Genomic DNA, 20,907 nt, shown 5'->3' with positions numbered 1-20,907 from the left:
TAAATTGTGACAATGTTGCTTTTCCATAATAATTTCCCCTTCAACCGTAATGCCATAATCGCGAAGTGAAATGCATAATCATTATGGACAATCCGTATTAGTTGGCACCCCTGTGTAAGGAATAAGAAGAAAGTGAAGCAAACTGTCAAATGTAACAAGACTTAACGTGGTCCTACATGGCTCCAACGAATGATAATATAGCTGCTTGTTTAAAGGGGCCTAACATCTAGGCCATCGGCCCAATAATAATAATATAAATTAATATCCTAACATGCATTAGGGGATTTTTAAGACGCCTGAGTGCTGAGATTTAGTCTATAAGAAATGCCTTTTTCTGTGAGAACTACCACCATGTGACAATATATGTCATATTTCCATTATACCATGACACACATTTAAACTCAGATAACTAATCCACAAAATATAAAGGCTGAATATTTAAAACTTGCTTTGGTAATTAATAGGAATAATATTATAATGATGATGCTTGTTGTTTAAAGGGACCTAACATCTAAGGTCATTGGCCCTAATTTAGTATTATAAAGGAATAAAATATCAAGAATGCATAATTATGCACCATTTAAAAGATAACTGATAATATTGTAACTAAAATTGCCTATCATATTCTTTTGTTTCAATCTCGTGACTGGATTCTTAATTTTCATATTTTTCTCCATGATTACGTTCTGATGCCAATAAGACCAATAAAAGGATAAAAAAATTAACAGAAAATACCAACTAAAATTTCATTTTTTTGCTCCTATTTTGCTGAGAGAAAAAGGAGCCTGCTTTGAAATCTAGAGTGTGGTACCCAAAAAAATTTGTAAAATTAGTACTATGTACCATAATGGAAATAAACAACAGAAGATTTTTATACTTTCCTAATCTATTTTGCACTATTTAGCTCTATAGATTATTTCAATATAAAATAGTGTCTAGAAGTGCAGAACAATAGGACACTGAAAGGAAACAAAAATCTTATCTAGACTCTTTAAGTATATTGAAAACAAATAAACAACACCCAGGAATATCAGTTTCTTTAATTAAAAAATAAATGAAAAACCTCAACACATTCTGTCACTCACTATAACCATACTTACCTACCTCTCTTTTTTACTCACATATCCTTTAAACACAATAAAAATGTTATACACTTGTTGAGAAATCTAATGAAAGTAGCACCTATCATGTTCAGAAGAAAGCAATACCTCATACACAAGTGACAATGCATGGGAACTCAACATTTCAGAATATTTCATCACCAGGGACAGGATTTTGATGCTCTAAAAATGTTTAAAAGATGATCTATAAAATGATGGCAAAAATCCAGTAAAATGATCCAAAAACTTCAAAAAATTACATATTTTAAATGAATTTTTACAATCAATTTGGTATAGCCTATATTTATGTTATACACATTATAATAAGCTTTTGGGCTTTTGCCATGTCAAGAAAACAAGGTCAAATTCTTTACGTTTTGCAGAGAACTTTGCTCCAAGTCTTCAGATGAAAATCTCTACTTATCACGAGGAAGACTTCTCCAATTGGAGGAGTCTCTCCTGGAATGTGGACATTTCCAAGAAGTGGTGAACAAAGTTTCTTTAGTCCCCAGATTGACAAAGCGTTGTGAAGATTCTCAAGTCTCCGTATTCTTCCTCACTTAAAAGTTGCAATAATATCCAATACCACATGCATAAATGCTTCAAAATCCTCAAACATGTAGGAAAATGACTCAAAACAAAGTATATTCTAATAAATTCCATAAAATGGTCAAATAGTGACATATCATTTTAGAATATGACCTAAAAATACAAAAAATACCTAATAAATTAGCATTTCTACAATGTGGGAACTATGATCAAGATTTCGCAACAAGTTAGCAATGTCTGTTGTGAACCAGTTAAAAGATGACGCCATCAAAATCCTAGCCCTGTTCATAACAATTAAAATGTTAGAAAAATGCAACAAAATACAAAATTAACTAAGCAGTTGAACACACACAAGAAAAATGTGACTTTTTAGACTGGTACGCACCATGTTTATGGTGAGCATTGCATTCTATCCAGCATTTACTTTGTAATATTCAGTATTAATTTTTAATTTGATCTAAATCACACTATTCTGAATAAAGTTGTGCCAAATGAAAGATTATCCTCATTACGAAGATGTTCTGAAATATTTTGTACCTATACACTGTCACAAAATGTGATAACATGCCTCTAAACAGATAAATTGCTTTCATCTATCACACTTTGGAGACTAATACCGTAAAGTGGGGTAACTTTGGCCATACAGGGTAACTTCGGTCACTGACGAATAGCAACACTTCTTTTCTCCTGCCTCCTATATTGGAAAAGATGAACTACTTGGAACAACTAAAATGCACATAAAATAGAATGCTCTTTCAACATAATAACATTGGCGGGCTCATTGTTAAGTCAAATGATTTTTTTTTGCAGCCCCGACTACTGTCTTCTCTGGTAACAGCAGAAAACAAACTGTTTTCTAGCCCCAGCATTCGATTCTCCAATCCAGTGGTTTATGGGGTCAAAATGTAAGTTTGTCTGGTAGCTGATCAACACAATTTGATGCATTTTATTCAAATAGGTTTTTCAGGGAATAGTTTTGTGATAAAAGTTGTCCTCTTTCGGGGTAAATTCGGCCATGACAAGAACGTACAGGAAAACATTACGTGGCCGCGGATATTGTAGTTACAATCCTGTTTACTTCAAAAACGTTTTAGAAGAGATTAATAAAGGCACAATAACAATCAATGGGGAAGTTTATCCCAATAGGGAGGGGAAAGACAGTTTTCGTTTTCATTTTCAATGATAAATAGACGGATATCAGTTGACATGGACAATACACATTTAAGAACTTGATGACGGCCCATATATTTTCTAATTTAGAAGACAGTGTATTATGAGGACAGTCTACAAGATTGCTTCTTTTCCGGCCGCTTTTTCTCTCCATACAATTGAGCTTGATGATTTCCGTACCTTTTATTTATTATCTTTTGTACCATTACAAATATTTATGCAATGTAACATGTAATTTGTAATATCATACAATGCTTGTACACTTAGGCTAAATAAAATAGCTTCTTCTTTGGGGAAAAAGTGAATCTGATCACTATACATCTGTTTTACCATAAATCGTTTTAATTTGTTTGTGATTGTTGATACTGGGCGTTTTGTAGGTTTTTTAAAAACATTCACGGTGGCCAAAGTAACACCACATCGAAGAAAACTTTGTTTCTTGAGTTATTTTTATGGCGGCCGAAGTTATCCCAAAACATGGGGCAACTCCGGTAACTCTTTCGATAATCATTATTCATTACTGAATAACAATTGGAATTATGTTCATATTTAAAAATGAAGAACAAACATGGCAGAATTTATATTACATTTTTCATAAAATTAGAGGGAATATTTCACATTTTATTTAAAAAAATATACGAAAAAGTGGCCGAAGTTACCCCGTTTTACGGTACACATTTTCCTTTTAAACAAATGAACCATTAATGATGACAAACAATTATTCATAATTATTATAGTTTAAGCTGGAGAGAGTCTAGCATGGGGATCAATTAAACTCACAATGGCAGCAACTGATGATATGACACCTAGAAGGCCGATACTCCCTGGACTGAGCTTTACATAGCCCAACCCTGTTAGAGGAATTAATAAATCACAGGCATTTTTCAGAGTATCAACTACTACATCTTTATGATCCTGAACAAACGTCATTGCTTTTAAAGTGATTGGTATATTCTTTTTCCCTGAGCCATTTGCTGGACAAGTTCGCCTAAAACCATCGTAGTTGATCCGATGACCCTCACGTTCCAAGATGCGCCAAATTTCATATACATCCCTTACCAGATTCATTGTGATGGAATACAGCCAATATTTGTTGGCCAATTTATCCCACTTTGTGCTATTGACGTTGACCAGTCCGGTGCGACCTATCCACAGGATGTGATCAGCCAAGAGAAACAGCGCATTGGCAATCCTGGACAGCGTGCAAGTGATCCGGATGGTAAGGTCTGGGTAATGTACAGTTGAAAGAGTCCCGTACAGCATATCCAAGAATCTCCCCAACCGCAACACTGCAATTGGTCAACCACATACTGCTCTGACAATGGTGGCACACATAAAGGGCCATCCTTTAGCAGGGGTGGCAAAAAGAAAGCCATATTTTACCCTACCAAAATAGAGCCTTTAGAATTCATATTGAAAAACTACGAACCTAGCATCTGTTCATGAGTTATTGTAAAACTAAATAAATGTAATATTGAAATGTTTCATTATGAGTCATTTAGATGGGTTCAGGTTATTACTTACGTGTTCCAACTTGGAAAATAACCCTGCAATATTATATAACTGTAGCACTACATTATTCTCCTTGTCTCAAGGGAAGTACTGACTGACAATAAGAAATTTTTATATAATATGCAAGTGATCCTTTTGAACCTGAGATGAATATTAAGAGCAGCCTAGTATTGAAGATCAACAATCTTCTAACAAAATATTATTTCTATAAAATTACTGTGAACATTTAAACACTTTTTGAATAAAGTTTCAAAACATATATGAGCAAAGTTTCAGCTTTCTAATTATGGGTACAAATTCTCGAGACATATCCATATAAATCTCCAAAGAAATTCTCCAAGATATAACATAGGCTACTAATTTTATGAATATATCACTTAACAACAGATTATTCTGAAATACATTGAATCAAAGGAGCCAACAAATCTTACACACTAGTCAATCCACACATGCCCACCAATCAGACCAACAGAACAGATCCAGGAAAAGTAAAGGACTTTTGGGAAGATTTGAAGAAAACAGTATTCCAAGGTCCCAACCAAGAATGTGATCATACTGCTTGGAGACTTATCACACAACTGGGGAGAGAGAAGACATTTAAGAACATCGAGATTACCCAGCCAAAAAAGGACAAATCAAAATCGAGAGCGATTTATAGAATTATGTAAGAACTTCAATCTGGTTATGAAATCTCCAGCTTTTAGATATCTACCAAGAAAACAGAAAATGTGGGCGTTTCCCAACATCAACCTGGGAGAATTCCAGACTAATCATGTAGCGAATTCAAAATATGTGGAACAAGACATCTAAAACACGACTCGAAAAGTGAAGTTCGCCACAGAAAAAGTCTGAATGAATGCAGAAACAAGCAAATGAAACCACCAATGATGGGAACAGTTTAAAGAGGTGATGATTGCTATTGCAAGTGAAAGAAGAAAGAGGTAACAAGTATGGTGGTTAATGGATGAAGACAAGGTAAGTGAATATATGAAAACATGAGTAAACTGGTATTCTTAGAAAATGCCTGAAAACCAGAAAGAGTTCAAGGAAACAAGGAAAAGACCATCATGAAAGAAAAAATACAATAAAGAATGTTTGAAACAGATCACACTTTCAAACCAAACACACTCTGGACTTTCGTAAGACATTTAAGACCAATCTGAGTACATATGACCCCCCAAAAGGAAGGAAATATAGCACATCGTGAGGTGATGAACAGACAAATTCTAGTAGACTACTAGGAACTGGGGATGCTTGACCCAAAGCCTTTATCTCAGAGTAGGGACATTCAGGATGCTTGGTGTTGGGAGCACTGTTTGTCTTTGATTTTCCCTCCAAATTCCTAAGAATGAGATTGAGTTGTGTGTTGGGATTATTGGAGGAAATAATGAAATGTTTTTTATTCTGTTATAAGTAAATTTTAAATGGTTGAATTGTTGTCTGTCTATACTTGTGTACTTGAAGGTAAGAATCTTTGTATTATTTCTTGTTGTTAGTAACATATCTGGCCTTCTTTTTACACAAAGCCACATTTCTGATTTAGATACAGTGAACTGTTAGATTAAGTGTATGAACTCACTGTAGGAATACTTGACCCATTCAGTTAGGGATACATGACCCATGTGTCACATCCACAAACTAATAACTGGACTCTAATTTTTGGATTCCAGATGTCACAACACTACAAAAGAAAGGAGGGTGCCAAATCCAGGGAAGTCCATTCCTGCAGAAATTATGAAGGAGGCAGTGCAAAAAGTTTTTGCTGGTGGTGCCTTACATACAACTGTAAAAGAAACTGGCATTAATAGGAATACATTAAGGAGATATGTTAGAAAGATACAGCAGAGAGGAAGCTCTAATTTTACCCCAGACTATACAGTTACGTGAGTTTTTAATAAAACTGAGGAAGAAGAACTTTCAAATTACTTACTGGTTATGTCACGCATGAACCATGGACTTACCTGTGATTTGGCCAGACGATTAGCCTATGACTTGGCAGTAAAGAATGGAAAAACCTATCCTAAACAGTGGGATAATGAGAAAAGGGCAAGTTACTTTTGGTTACGTGGCTTTATGGAACAAAATTCAGAATTATCATTAAGAACACCCGAGGCTACAAGTTTGTCACGTTCTACAAGATTCAGCAAGTACATAATGTAGGTTTGTTTCATGAAAACTTGTGAACAATGCTCGTACGTGAACAGTTTGGAGCAGAAAGGATATGGAATGCAGATGAAACAGGAGTTACTACAGTCCATAAATGTCCAAAGGTGATTGCTCCTAAGAAATCGAAGCAAGTAGGCCTGGTTACATCTGGTGAAAGAGGGCAGTTAGTGACTGTATGTAATGCTGTGTATGCTTTAGGAAATAGTATCCCATCTTTTTTTTATTTTCTCATGTGCAAAACCAAATCCAGCATTCATGTTTGGGGCTCCTGTGGGTTCTGATCATTCCACACACAGTTCTGGTTGGATGACTCCTGAAAACTTTCTTTTGTATTTGAAGCACTTCCAGAAATATGTTAGTTGCTCTCCCGTAAGAAAAGTTCTCCTACTCATTGATAATCATGAGAGTCACATGTCTCTTGATGTCATTCTTTATGCCAGAGAAAATGGGATTGTAATTTTAACATTCCCTCCACACTGTTCCCATAGACTCCAACCTTTGGATGTTTCAGTCTATGGTCCCTTCAAAGGTTATTATAACATACATTGCACAAACTACCTCAACATAGACAAACCGGGACAACCGATCACGATTTATCATGTTGCTGGGTTGGTTGGAAAAACATTTTCACAAGCATTCACCCCAAGTAACAATCAATGGCTTCAAGGCCACAGGAATTTGGCCGTTCAATGATGCCATATTCTCAGACAATGATTTTCTTTCTTCTGCTGTGACTGATCGACCTAATCCTCAGAATTTGCAGCCTTCAACATCATCTGAACCAGCAGCAATAGCCAAAGAAACATCAGAGTCCCCAGATCCCACTAGCAACTTGCATGTGGGAACTGCGAATGAGACTGAAGGGAGCGCAAAGAAAGACGAGTCTACAAGATTACAAGGCTTTTGCATCAGCCCAGAAAGTCTTCTTCCATATCCTACAGTAGGGGACAGAAGGACAAATGGAAGAGGGGACCATAAACAGGGTAAAACCATTATATTGACTGATACACCAAAGAGGAAATTGAAGCCAAATACAAGGAGAAAGAAGACAAGAAAAGAAGAGTTGAAGAAAAAAGTGTGTCACGCAAAAGACTGTTTTCAGAAAAGGAAAATATGAAAAAGAAAAGGAGAAAACAATTTGGCAGGTCTCCTGAAACTGGAAGTTCTGAATCTGATCTAGAGCATGTTCAGTTCGATTCCAAATCAGAACTGACAGATGAAGACATAAGTCACACAAGAAAAAATCCAAGCATAGGTGACTGGGTGATTGTGAAATTTTGTGGGAAGAGAAATGTTCGCAGGTATGTGGGACAAGTTAGTGAAGTTTTTCCTGAAGTGTTCGTGGTTAAATTTTCCAGAAGTGTAGGTGGTTCACGATTCAAGTGGCCGGAATGTGATGATGTTTCTGAGGTTGATCCAGAGCAAATTGAAGGTGTTCTAGAGCCTCCTGAGTTTTCAATGAAAAATGACAGAGTTACCAGTTTTCAATTTAAACACCAGTTTCAATTTCCCATTGAGTAGTCTAACAGTGTACGGCATTTTTATAGTAGCCTATGCATAACAGACACAGGTTTCTTTGCTTAGACTAATAGAAACCATTACATTTTATGTTAATGTGACATGAGTGACTTTAAATCCAAGACATTTCTTTGTAGCATGCAGAATGGTTCTGTTAATTCTAGAAACTGATATATAATAAATGCAGTTTCACTTAAAATTATAGCTGCCCTTGTAATCATTTTAATTTCACCCTTGCTTGAACGTCGTCCAAAAATAAGTAGACATGGTTCAAGTATCCCACAAAGGGGTCAAGTATCCCTAACTCGAGGGATACTCGACTCTTTTGTGTACATAAACAAATATGGAAATTTACACATTTGGAATGTAAACTTTCTTAATATTACAACTGAATATAATTGGCATATGATTACAAAACCTAATTACGTTATTCAATAATTTGTTTACACTATTAAAAAAATATTAAAAAATAAAAAAGTGGTACCTGGGTAAAGAATCCTAAGTTCCCTCTATAATTACACTCATAAGAAACCACGTCTAGATTCGGAACCTCCACCTGCAGAACTAGTCAAGGACATCATGAAGACCATGAAACACAACCCAGCATGGCACCAGGAAAGGATGGGGCTCATTTTAGAACTTTCAAAAGCACTGCTAAATAGAGCAGAAAAACAACTGGAGCTGCAAACTGATGAATATCAAGGAGGTGTCAGAAAGGGTGGGTCATGCATGGAGCAGATCCTGAACCTGCAGTTCATCATTGCATACCAAAGACAGAGGAATAAGGAATACATGCTTATATTTGTGGACTTCAGAAGCACTGCTCCAAATCCTATAGAGGACAGGTCTAGATAGGAAGACCATAGTGTTGATAAAACAGATAACTGATACAACATCCAAGGTCAAGTTCAGAGGGATAATGTACGAGTCTTTCAGCATTAAAACAGGGGTCAGACATGGAGGTGGACCTCCCACCTCCTTTGTTTTATCTGAATACTTGACAAAGTGAGTAGAGAGTGGCATCAAAAAATGCAAGGAATGGGATAAAAGAACAAAGGAACTGAAGTCTGTAGTCTAGCCTTTGCAGATGATACTATGGTTCTATCAGAATCATTAGAAAAGGTACAGAACCAGATTTCCCACCTCCAGGACCAGATCTCATTCGGGTAGACACAGTAGATGACCAATATCAAAACAGCACCCGTGTGGATGACCGCAGAGGGGGCAAGAATCCAGAAAGTGGAGAAATTTCAATAGCTGGGAGAATGGATAGAAAAAAACCTGTCAGTGAAAGACATACTGTTATCAAGGATCAAGAAGATGAACCTGGCGTAAAAAAAAAAGCACCAACAAGAAGACAATCTCGATCAACACAAATCTGAGGCACTATCAGACAGTGATCTGTCCGGAAGCCTTATACACAGCTGAATGCCATAACCTAACAAAATCAGGACTGAAAAAAGTTGAAACTAGTGGAGAGAGAAAGATTCTAAGGAGGATATTGGAACCTCAAGGATAGATCATACAGAAAGAAAAATAACCAATTGTATTTCAAGACGGAGAAGAAGAGCCATTTTCTCTGGACGCATGTACAGAATGGATCAAGGAAGGTCAACCAATCGCATAGTGAGATTATTGAAACCTAGAAAGATACAGGATGCTGTCATCAGAAGGTGAAAAAAGACCTAGAAGAAACAGGAATACAGGGAACAGAAATCAGCAACGGGAAGCCTACAAGTCTAGAATTATGAACACCGAGAGTCTCCAACAATCCAACAAAGATTAGATCCTGGACTCGCTCACCTTGTATGAAAAAAAAAGAGAGACCAAGTACTGAGCATGGATCAAAGCCAGGAAGTAGCTGAAATCAAATTAACGTGATCCATAATTGGCCTAAAAGAAGAAAAAATGGGATTCTTTCTCGTTTTGTCTCTTGTTTTACATCACACCATACTGAGAGAGGTATTATGGCAACAATGGAATAGGACAGGCCTTAACGTACAGCCGAGCATTTGCCTGGTGCAAAAGTGGGGAAACCATGGTTATTCATCATCAGGGTGGCCAATAGTGTGGCTCGAACCCCCGATCTTCTGAATGCAAGCTTACACCCCTTGAACCATGTAGCCAACTCAATTTTATTGTTGTTAAACAACATACAGTCCCAAATTACAAAGGCAGTCGTACTAGAATAATTCAAATCTTTATAGACAAGTAAATAAATTTTTTGAACAGTCCAAGTTATTGAATATCATAAGGTCAGCAAAAGCAGCTTATGGTGGTACAAGAATGAACACAATGATGTTGAGATTTGGGGAAAGAAGTCCAAGAACAATCAGATGGAGTAAAGTTACATGAATGAAGAATGAGAATGAGAATGGGAAAAAATAAGGCAATGATGATGTGGTAACAAAGAATCAGTAAAAGGTGGAATTTATTTTCATTCATTGTATGGCTTTCGGTGCCGGGAGTGTCCAAGGACATGTTCAGTTCGCTTGGTGCAGGTCTATCTGACACCCATGAGCGACCTGCACATCTGGATGTGATATGATGAAAATGATGTAGGAATAGGGTGAAAACCTGTGTAGGCACATAAGCCTACTTCGGCGAAGAACACCAATGGGTCTGCTTAAAGCTTTACATCTCTACCCGACAGACGAATCACCATCAACAGTCATATGCCCTCACTCCAGATGCACAATGTGGAGAGGTTTGGAAATGAATCCAGGTTTTTGGCACAGAATCAAGTGATAAGAAATTGTATACTACCACCTCTCTTACCCTCCTGGCCAACATCCTGATGGTGACATTTTTTTGACCAACAGGGCTCGAACCAGCTAACCACGGTGACAGACCATGTAGACTTGACGCCTTAACGATCATGACCATTAGGTGGGCAGAATGGTGCAGTAGAAATGGGAAAGAATGAAACTGAAGCTTAGGAGAGTTTCAGGAATTTTAAAACTGAATAAATGGAGAATTCTAAATATATCAAAATCAGCAGGAGAATATAGCATGCATCCTTATACTGTAAAAATAAACCCATTTAATTCTTTCTCTGGAACAGTGAATAACAAGATATTTTTCAGACACAGCTATTAGTAAATATAATGCCTTAAAAATCAGTCTCCACATTGACCTTGCTGCGTATGTTGGCAACGATGTTGTTTTGAAGTCTTAAAATTACTGTGCATTTTAACCCTAGAACTGTAGGCAGTCTTTCTGAGAGACTGAGTCTATATTCCACCATAGGTTTATAATTGGACCCCAGATGACACTGATATAGATACCAGCTGAATACTGATACTTGTATCCTCTTTTGAATGTCTTTGGAAAGCAAATGGCCTGGATAAGTTTGTTTAGCTGTAAAGTGAAAGAACTTTCATTTGTTCTTAGCATCACGATGGCATCCTGCTTTTGACGACGATTCTGAAATTGAGCTCTTGATTTTCGAAGATCTTAGTGAATGATTATTAATTCCTATGAGGAAATTATTCCCGAAAGTAATGAAAGTGACAGCGAAGTACAAGGTGCCTCTGATGCAATAGGAAATTCCGATAACTGGAATGATGTCCAAGTCAGTGCAGGTGATATTATTGGCTGTACATCAATATTTGAAGAAACCAGTGAAGGAGTAAGTGTGAACTGGACTCGCATAGAACTGCAAGAAAGTAATTATCCACGTTAAAATGTATAATTTGCTGCTCATCACCCTGGGACTACGACTTGCCTACCCGTATCGCAGCTCCCATTATGTTCTTCAATATATATATTTTTTACATTAGGTTTCTGGAAGTTGCTGGCAGAACGAATGAACAAACAAACAGATATGCTCAACAATATCTGCATAAATTAGGAGTGTTACAATGCAAGAGGAGATTTTGTTTATGGCCTGAAGAAGGTATTTAAATTGCACAACTGAAACAGTTTATTGAACTTGCCCTGAATATGGGTGTGATAAAGAAAAAGAATGTTACTTCTTCTTGGGGTACACAACATCCTAGTCAGGATACACCTTATTTCAGACAAGCGATGGCCCGTGATGTGTTTCTGTTGTTTAACCAATCTTTTTATTTAGCAGATAATACCTGCAGCAAAAAAATAGAGCCACTGTACGATCCACTCTTCAAAATTAGGCCTGCAGTCGATCATTTCAATGCATGTTTTAAAAGACATTATATTCCTCGAAAAGTCCTAAGTACTGATGAAACAATAGTAGGCACAAAGAATAGATTAAATTAATTAAATATCTGCCAAACAAATATCACCATCAGTAGGGCATAAAACGTTTTGAAGTATATAAACATGGTTCTTATTACAGTCTGCAATTCAGTGCATACTCCCCTATCAAATCTGGGAGTTCACAATCAAGGTTTAGGGTATGATGTGTTAATGTATCTGCTCAATTCATTAGGAAATATATTCTGGAAAGGCTATCTATCATACTGTTGTAGACAATTGGTACACATCTGTTGAACTAGCATTGGCTCTTTTTGGAGAAGAAAACACTATTCACCGGCACAGTTTGCAGCAACAGAAGAAACCTTCCTGCCAAAAATAAAAATCTGAAACTGCAACAAGAACAAACTCTATATATAAAAGAAGTGGACATTTCTTGTTTTGTGCATGGAGAGAGAAGAAATCACAGGAGAAACCCCTCACAGTACTTTCTACTGCATGTCCAGCCATTAATAACGTGGTGAAACGTCGTTCGTCTAAAGGTGAAGTTATCATGCCAGTTGATTGTGAAAATACAACAGGAATGAGGGGTGTTTATGTACCTGACCAGAAAATTGACCAGATATCTGCTGAGTAGTCTGGTCATATGAATTGGAACAAACTCTTTACTGCAAGAACACTGATGATGATAATTTGTTATCTTGGTATGATTTTACTGTCAATCCAATTGAATTACTGTATAGTGTTGAACAAGCAGATGTAGGCATCATGATCAGTTCTGGTACAAATTCCCACACAATTCAGAAACTAGGGAAGAAACATCAACGTAGATATGTACAGTAGTATGCAACGATGATCAGAATAAAAAAGATAAAAGAACTAACTATGGTGGTTTGGGCTGTGATATTGGTATTTGTGTAGATTGTTATAAGGACTTTGATCATAACACAGGGAACATGAAACTGACCTAAGAAAATAAGATAAAGTGTTGGTTCAAAATCTGTGAAAACAAAAACCTGTTTTGTTAAAAAATTGTGTTTTACGTAGCATTTAAAATGAAAAGTGGAGAACAGGAATTATTTTGAACTGAAGGATATGAAGGGGTGATTGGTAAATGTGGGTAAGATATGGAAGCTAATAGGAATGGGAAGCATCTGCTGGGTGCTAGTATGGGTTTAGCAGTTATGAAAACATTCTTCAAGCATAAGGCTATTCACCGCTACACATGGGAGGGTAGGGGTACCAGATCCAAAATAGACTATATCTTAACTGACTTTGAATTCCGGAAATCTGTTAGGAATGTACAGGTTTTTTGGAGATTTTTTGATGAAACAGACCCCTATCTGATCTTCAGTGAGCTAAGTATCTCTAGAACTAGGATAGAGGAAATGAAATCTGTCTGCAAACAGGTAAGGGTAGAAAATCTCCAGGATGAGGAAATTAGACAGAAGTACGTGGATATAATTAGTGAAAAGTTCCGAACAGTGGACAGTAAGCAGGTCGAGGATATAGAAAGAGAATGGGTGGCATACGGGGGTGCTGTAGTAGCAACAGCAAGGGAATGCCTAGGAACAAATGTGTGTAAAGACGGGAAAAAGCAAATATCTTGGTGGAAAGTGAGAGCAGCTTGTAAACGTAAAAAGAAGGCTTATCAAAAATGGCTCCAAGCAAGGGCTGATGCAGACAGGGAATTGTACACAGATGAAAGAAACAGAGTGAAACAAATAGTTGTTGAATCCAAAAAGAAGTCGTTGGAAGATTTTGGTAATAACCTGGAAAGGCTAGATCAAGCAGCAGGGAAACCTTTCCGGACAGTAATAAAAAAATCATAGGAAAGGAGGGGAACAGTGTTTTGGGAAATTCAAGTGAACTCATAATACATCCCAGGGAATCACTGGACAGGTGGAGGGAATATTTTCAAAGACTTCTCAACATAAAAGGAAATCTTCATGGTGGTGTCGCGAACAATGGAGCTCATGGGGAGGAGGAAAACGATGTTGGTGAAATTATACTTGAAGTGGAACGGATGGTAAATAAACTCCATTCTCATGAAGCAGTAGGAATAGATTAGACCTGAAATGGTGAAGTATAGTGGGAAGGCAGAATGAAATGGTTTCATAGAGTAGTAAAATTATCATGGAGTGTTGGTAAGATACCTTCAGATTGGACAAAAGCAGTAATTACACCTATCTATAAGCAAGGGAACAGGAAGGATTGCAACAACTATCGACGTATCTCATTGATTAGTATACCAGGCAAAGTGTTCACTGGCATCTTGGAAAGGAGGGTGCGATCAGTCGTTGAGAGGAAGTTTGATGAAAACCAGTGTGGTTTCAGACCACACAGAGGCTGTCAGGATCAGATTTTCAGTATGTGCCAGCTAACTGACAAATCCTACGAGAGGAATAGACAGTTGTGTTTATGTTTCGTAGATCTAGAGAAAGCATATGACAGCGTACCGAGGGAAAAGATGTTCAGCATACTGGGTAGATTATTACAATCAATCAATGGCATTTATGTTGACAATTGGGCTGCAGTGAGAATTGATGGTAGAACGAGTTCTTGGCATAGGGTACTCACAGGGGTTAGACAAAGCTGTAATCTTTCACCTTTGCTGTTCGTAGTTTACATGGATCATCTGCTGAAAGGTATAAAGTGGCAGGGAGGTATTCAGTTAGGTGGAAATGTAGTAAGCTGTCAGGCCGATGCTGACGATTTGGTCTTAATGGCAGATTGTGCCGAAAGCCTGCAGTCTAATAGCTTGCAACTTGAAAATAGGTGCAATGAGTATGGTATGAAAATTAACCTTTCGAAGACTAAATTGATGTCAGTAGGTAAGTAATTCAACAGAACTGAATGTCATATTGGTGATACAAAGCTGGAACAGGCAGATAATTTCAAGTATTTAGGATGTGTGTTCTCCCAGGATGGTAATATAGTAAGTGAAATTCAATGAAGGTGTAGTGAAGCTAATGCAGCAAGTTTGTAGTTGCAATCAACAGTACTCTGTAGGAAGGAAGTCAGCTCCCAGATGAAACTATCTTACATCGGTCTGTTTTCAGACCAACTTTGATTTACGGGAGCGAAAGGTGGGTGGACTCAGTATATCTTATTCATAAGTTAGAAGTAACAGACATGATAGTAGCGAGAATGATTGCTGGTACAAACAGGTGAGAACAATGGCAGGAGAGTACTCAGACTGAGGAGATTAAGGATAAGTTAAGAATGAACTCTATGGATGAAACTGTATGCATAAACCGGCTTCGGTGGTGGGGTCATGTGAGGCAAATGGAGGAGGATAGGTTACCTAGGAGAATGGACTCTGTTATAGAGGGTAGGAGAAGTAGAGGGACACCAAGACGACGATGGTTAGACTTAGTTTTTAACAATTTGAATATGAGAGGTATAGAACTAAATGAGGCCACAACACTAGTTGCAAACAGAGGATTGTGGTGACATTTAGTAAATTCACAGAGGTTTGCAGACTGAACTTTGAAAGGCATAACAGCCTATGATGATGGATGTATGAACAAAATATTTCAACAATTTCCTCTGTTCAAACATTTTATAATTGTATTTCATGATAGGAATACTTTTTGTTATTTCTGTCATCTTCATGAAGATCAGTCTCTCAGCTTTCTATTGGTGTGTAATATGGATTTATTACGATTAATATGTGATTACAGGCATGGTTTTATTTTCACGGTGTATATTGAGGAAAATAACTGCAGCATTTGACAGATAAACCTGCAGCAGTTCTAGGGTTAAGAGAGATAGAGTTGTCAGAATTTTGTTCCATAGCAGTTTCTTAACATGCTGGAAACCAAAGACACAACATCGTAATATTTAAACATCCTTAAAAAACATAAAAACTTGGCAATATAAACGCATTTACGAAGAGCCCAAATGCGGAAATTGTTTAATAATAATAATAATAATAATAATAATAATAATAATAATAATAAAAACAGAATATGATAGGATCAATGTCAAAGCTATTTATCTCCACTACAAGGTTTTAGTCTGAACTCTCCTAACATGGAAATGGTATCCAAAGTATCATAATAGTGGAAGTTTTAGGCCCTATTAAGAACAGAAGAAGTCAATAGAACCTGGAATGAACATGGTAACAAGTGTTGGAAGGTGGAAATGATAAAATAGAAAGTAGACAAAAATCATATTATTTTGCTTTAGCTCAGCTGCATCTAGTTACAGATTATATAAATGCAAAAAGTTTTTCAGAAAAGCAAGTAATAAGTATACAGGATTGATAATTATAAGTTCTTAAATGAACATAACAGCCACAACATAACCAGGTCTTAAAATATTCATAATTAATTTGTATGAACTAGAATAATCTGGACAAATGACAGATGGAATGAAGAGGTTCTTCTGTACATGCTCAACCTCATCAGTTCACAAACTCATAAATGGCATATCCCTAACTGAGTCTTGAAGCAATCTGTAGTAATGCCTACTAATTTATATGAACAAATCTCCATCTTGTTACAAAAGACATCACTTGCATATTAAGACATACTCACTTATATGACTGAAAAGAAAATGTAGAAACTGCGACAGCTCCAGATTCAAATTGCATGGAAATTATAATTAACAAAGAATAGACATTAACATCATTACAATCATTGGCACTGACTGTACCCAACTTATCACTTCATATACAGTACATTAATAAATGAATGAGTGAATTAATTAATTAATTAATTAATTAAAAAAGCATGATTGCTGTCTGTATAGAGCAAGGGCAAATACTTCTCATCTAGTTATAAATTCAGAAAAGAAACATTCTAGAATGATGCAATTTGATAGCTTTTTTTATTGCAAATAAAATAAAATGTATTAACTAACTGGACAAATATTTTTAACCATATGAAATAACCTACAAGGAACTAATAATTATGTTAGTTGAGATCTTCCTGTGTGCTAACTGTCTTATGTAACAAAAGATTCCGACTGAAAGATAAAGATATACTGTATATGTACACATTTCAAAAAAATTAGGGGAACGTGTTTTGGAACGTATGCTATGCTCCACAAAACAATACCCCATACCCAGGCATATTACCAACTAAACCTTTCTTCTTTACTGTTGAAGTATACATATGAACACTGATGGATTTGAGTTCATTTTCAGAACACAAATGGAAATGCCCAAACAGAGGCGAAAACAAAGTGGTAACAGTCCTTCAGGTTGGATTTTTATCACAGTTGGATAGCTTCAGTACGGTGTATGTCCTCTATGAGCATTTATCACAGCTTGGCACCTACGTGGCATGCTCCGTATAAGTCGACAGAGGTCACGTTGTGGTATCAGGGCCCATTCTTCATCAAGAGCCTGTTCGAGGTCTTCGAGAGGCTGTTGTGGAACAGGACGCCCACGAACACTTCTGTCAAGCCCATTGCATACATGCTCGATGAGATTACGGTTGGGAATCACTGCTGGTCATTCCATCTCTTGTTCAGCTCTCGCAAGACAGCTCTGGTGATGGACGCTACATGAGCCCTGAAATTGTCGTGCATGAGTACGAATTCAGAGCCAACATCGTATGCAACAACCAACACATGCTGAAGCAATATCTGCTCGATGTACCCCGCAGCGGTAAGATTATGACGGACGACGACAAGATTTGTACGGCCATCAATACTGATGCCACCCCACAAGTCATGGAACCTTGTCCGAATTGGTCGCCTTCCTCAAAAATGTTTGGCATGTACTGTTCACCACGGTGTCTCCATACACGTTGATGTCCATCACGCTGTGTCAGGGAAATCTGGAATCATCTGCGAACACAGGTCTCCATTGGTGGAGTTGCCAGTTGACGTGGGTAAGGGCAAACAGGTGGCGAGCTGCGTGATGTTGCTGCGTTAAACAGAGCACTCAAACAGGACACTTGGGTCGTAAGGACACTTCTCTTAACCTCTTCCTTACTGTCTGGTCAGACACCGCGACTCCAGTGACCCTCCGGAGGTCTTGTTGCAGTTCTCTGGCAGTTGCTGAATGACGCCACAACCCACAGACGGTCAGATATCGGTCATCCTGTGGGGTTGTCATGCATCCCTGACCTTGTCCAACCCCCATCAACTGGCCTGTCTCATTGTAGCGATTCCGCAAGCATTGAATAACTGACGGAGAGACACTGAGATCCACAGCAACACGACGAAAAGTCCATCCTTCCTGGATCGAAATGACGGCCCTTGCGACTTGAATCTCATTAAGATGTCTCATGGGATGTGCTGGTTGACGTACAACATGCTCAAATGACCGCAATAGCCTGTGTACCTCATGACACACCGCTATTAACTTTGTTTTGAGGGGTCACCTGACAGTTTAATGCACGGCTACGCCTAGAGATGGAGTATAACTTCAATTTGACATACCCTGAGTCGCTAAGGTCTCAAGGTATGTTATACGACCATTGGAACCCCATCTACCAAATTAACGTTCACATACCAGAAGTTACAAAACATGTTCCTCTAATTTTTTTGAACTGTGTATATATACACATACATGGAGACAGGGTGGTCAGAAACAACGTTGTATGTGTATATATACAGGGTGGTCAGAAATGAGAGGATGGTTGCCCAGTTGTACTTCCTCTTAAACCAATAATAATCACCACCACCACCACTCAGAAACAACGTAAACTGAGTATATGCAGGTTATAGGGTAGATCATACTGATAAATAATTTGAAGAAAATAATTTGATATCTTTCCCTGTTGTAATTTATCAGCTGTTGAAGTTAGCCAGAGTGCTTCGCAGACGAATTCAAATAGGCTTTGCAAGGCGATGGTGCTAAATCTGCACATGGCTTAAGACCGATTTAAGACCCATGCTGAGAAGTCAGCATCAAACACAAAACACACTGTTGTGTACTTGCTGTGGTGCGATCCTGTCAGCTCGGATGTCCGTGTTCAAATCCCTCCCCCAAGCGGTTTCTTTTTTCGATTGGTGCTCTCCAACCAGTGTTAAGCCACAAAACGCTGCCTCGCAATGTCCATTTGAATTCGCCTGTGAAGCGATCTGATTGGCTAACTTCAGCTGTTGACAAAATGACAATGGTGCGTGATATCAAATTAATGTTTTCAAATTATTTATCAGTATGACGAACCCTCTAATGCTCAAATACCTGGTTCACGTCGTTTCCGAACATCCTGTATACACATGCCAAGTATTCTGCATATTGGAATTGTCACATTTTATAAACTACACACAAATCAAAGGTCATACCTAAAAACAAAACAAAGAAAGTCAGTTAAAAAGCCTTCACTTTTACAGGAAATGTCAATCAGTTCCTTAACAAAACTTATCATTCAACAGACATTTGTTTTCAAAATTATACTGAACTTGCACAATTTCAGGACAAGAACATGTACAAACTTCTGAGAATATCCTCTTTATCAACATTTTCTGAACCATAAACTACACCAACCAACTGTATAATATATTCAAAATTTAGCAACAAAATGTAATTTCTTTAAGTCATATTTTACTTTAAGATCGACATTACTTCACATAAACTCTAGACTATTGCTGTAAAATGGGCAAAAAAACTTGTACTCATCCTTGGATCAAGGAAGAATAAGAATGTGCTTGAAATTTGATGGTACAGCTTATTTGATTTCACTGGAAACAAAGAAAGGGCAAGTACATGACAAAAATGTAATGAAAATAGTTTAAAAACACTGCATCCTAAAAGTATTTGAGGAAAGCAAGTCCTCTGTCTGAAACCAACAGCAAGAGAGAAATTAAATCTAAAAACAGAAAACAATAGATTAAAGACAAAACTTGAAAAATAAGAGATTTACCATGGTTGAGTGGAGCAATGACAAATGGTAAATAAATAAAAAGGAATAACCAAGTGATGCATATAGAAATGCTCATGAAATTATAAAATACCTTTAATGATGTAAAATCAATATTCTACAAAATATAGGACAATTATAAGATGACAATATGAATCATTCTTTATGAAGTACAAGCTGGTTCAGCTCAAGATATGGAGCAATTTATCACAAATTGCAGAAGAGAGAGAAGTTTAATTCAACAAAATACATGACACTTGTAATATTTGAAGACAATCGTAAAAATCCTCATAGAGACAACTACTGGAAGCTTTTCCTTGGTTATGCACATCAGATCTGAAGAAGGTTTCATGAAACAATAAAAGACTAGAGTAACCTAATAATGTTCCTACTAGATAGATATATTCAAGCCAAGAGAGACAACCACTTATTCATAAGCCAGAAACCACTTAATCTAATGCAAATAGCAAGTTTAACATTGTTCATTAATTGAAACGTTTGGCACTGAAATGCTTCTATGGAGGCCATGAACATGAATTATTTCTTCCAATGAAATGAGAATAAATATTAGGATGGTGAAACTAAGAGTAAGAATCTAATTCCATGGAAAACAAAGTGCTGAGATACCGTATTAATTTACTCTTCCATATTGCAATTCTGGCTAGCTGATCAAATTTGAAATAACTGACAGTCTTGTGCTCTGCTTTCCTGAAATGAATCACAATTCAAATGGGACACACACAAAATGCAATAAAAAGTTTGTCCATGTAAAGAGAAGACATCCAATAATAATAATAATAATAGAAACACATATTCTTAAATACTGCTTTTGCACAATGATGCAAGGAAGAAAGAGGAGGAACAGCTAGCTGAAGAAGGGGGGAAAAGTA

At 37.1% G+C, this 20,907-nt stretch overlaps 1 protein-coding gene across 2 annotated transcripts in view; it reads right to left on the bottom strand.

Moving 5' to 3' along the window:
- Positions 1 to 988: 988 nt before the first annotated feature.
- Pex11ab (peroxin 11) overlaps positions 989 to 20,907 on the bottom strand; it is a 69,879-nt gene continuing 49,960 nt past the window's right edge. Inside the window, exons 3-4 of one of the 2 annotated variants that reach the window (XM_068225769.1) lie at positions 19,342 to 19,442; positions 989 to 4,108 (exon numbers count right to left, since the gene is read on the bottom strand). In XM_068225769.1, the coding sequence (XP_068081870.1) occupies positions 3,558 to 4,108; positions 19,342 to 19,378 (588 nt within the window). In that variant the 5' untranslated portion in view covers positions 19,379 to 19,442 and the 3' untranslated portion in view covers positions 989 to 3,557. The remainder of the gene's footprint in view (positions 4,109 to 19,341; positions 19,443 to 20,907) is intronic. The other variant, XM_067140015.2, reaches the window with a different exon arrangement.

Source organism: Anabrus simplex, chromosome 1 (genome assembly GCF_040414725.1).
Source record: "Anabrus simplex isolate iqAnaSimp1 chromosome 1, ASM4041472v1, whole genome shotgun sequence".
Classification (NCBI taxonomy): Eukaryota; Metazoa; Arthropoda; class Insecta; order Orthoptera; family Tettigoniidae; genus Anabrus; species Anabrus simplex.
Note: the sequence above shows the minus strand (reverse complement) of the source record. Positions and strands in the feature narration are given on the sequence as shown.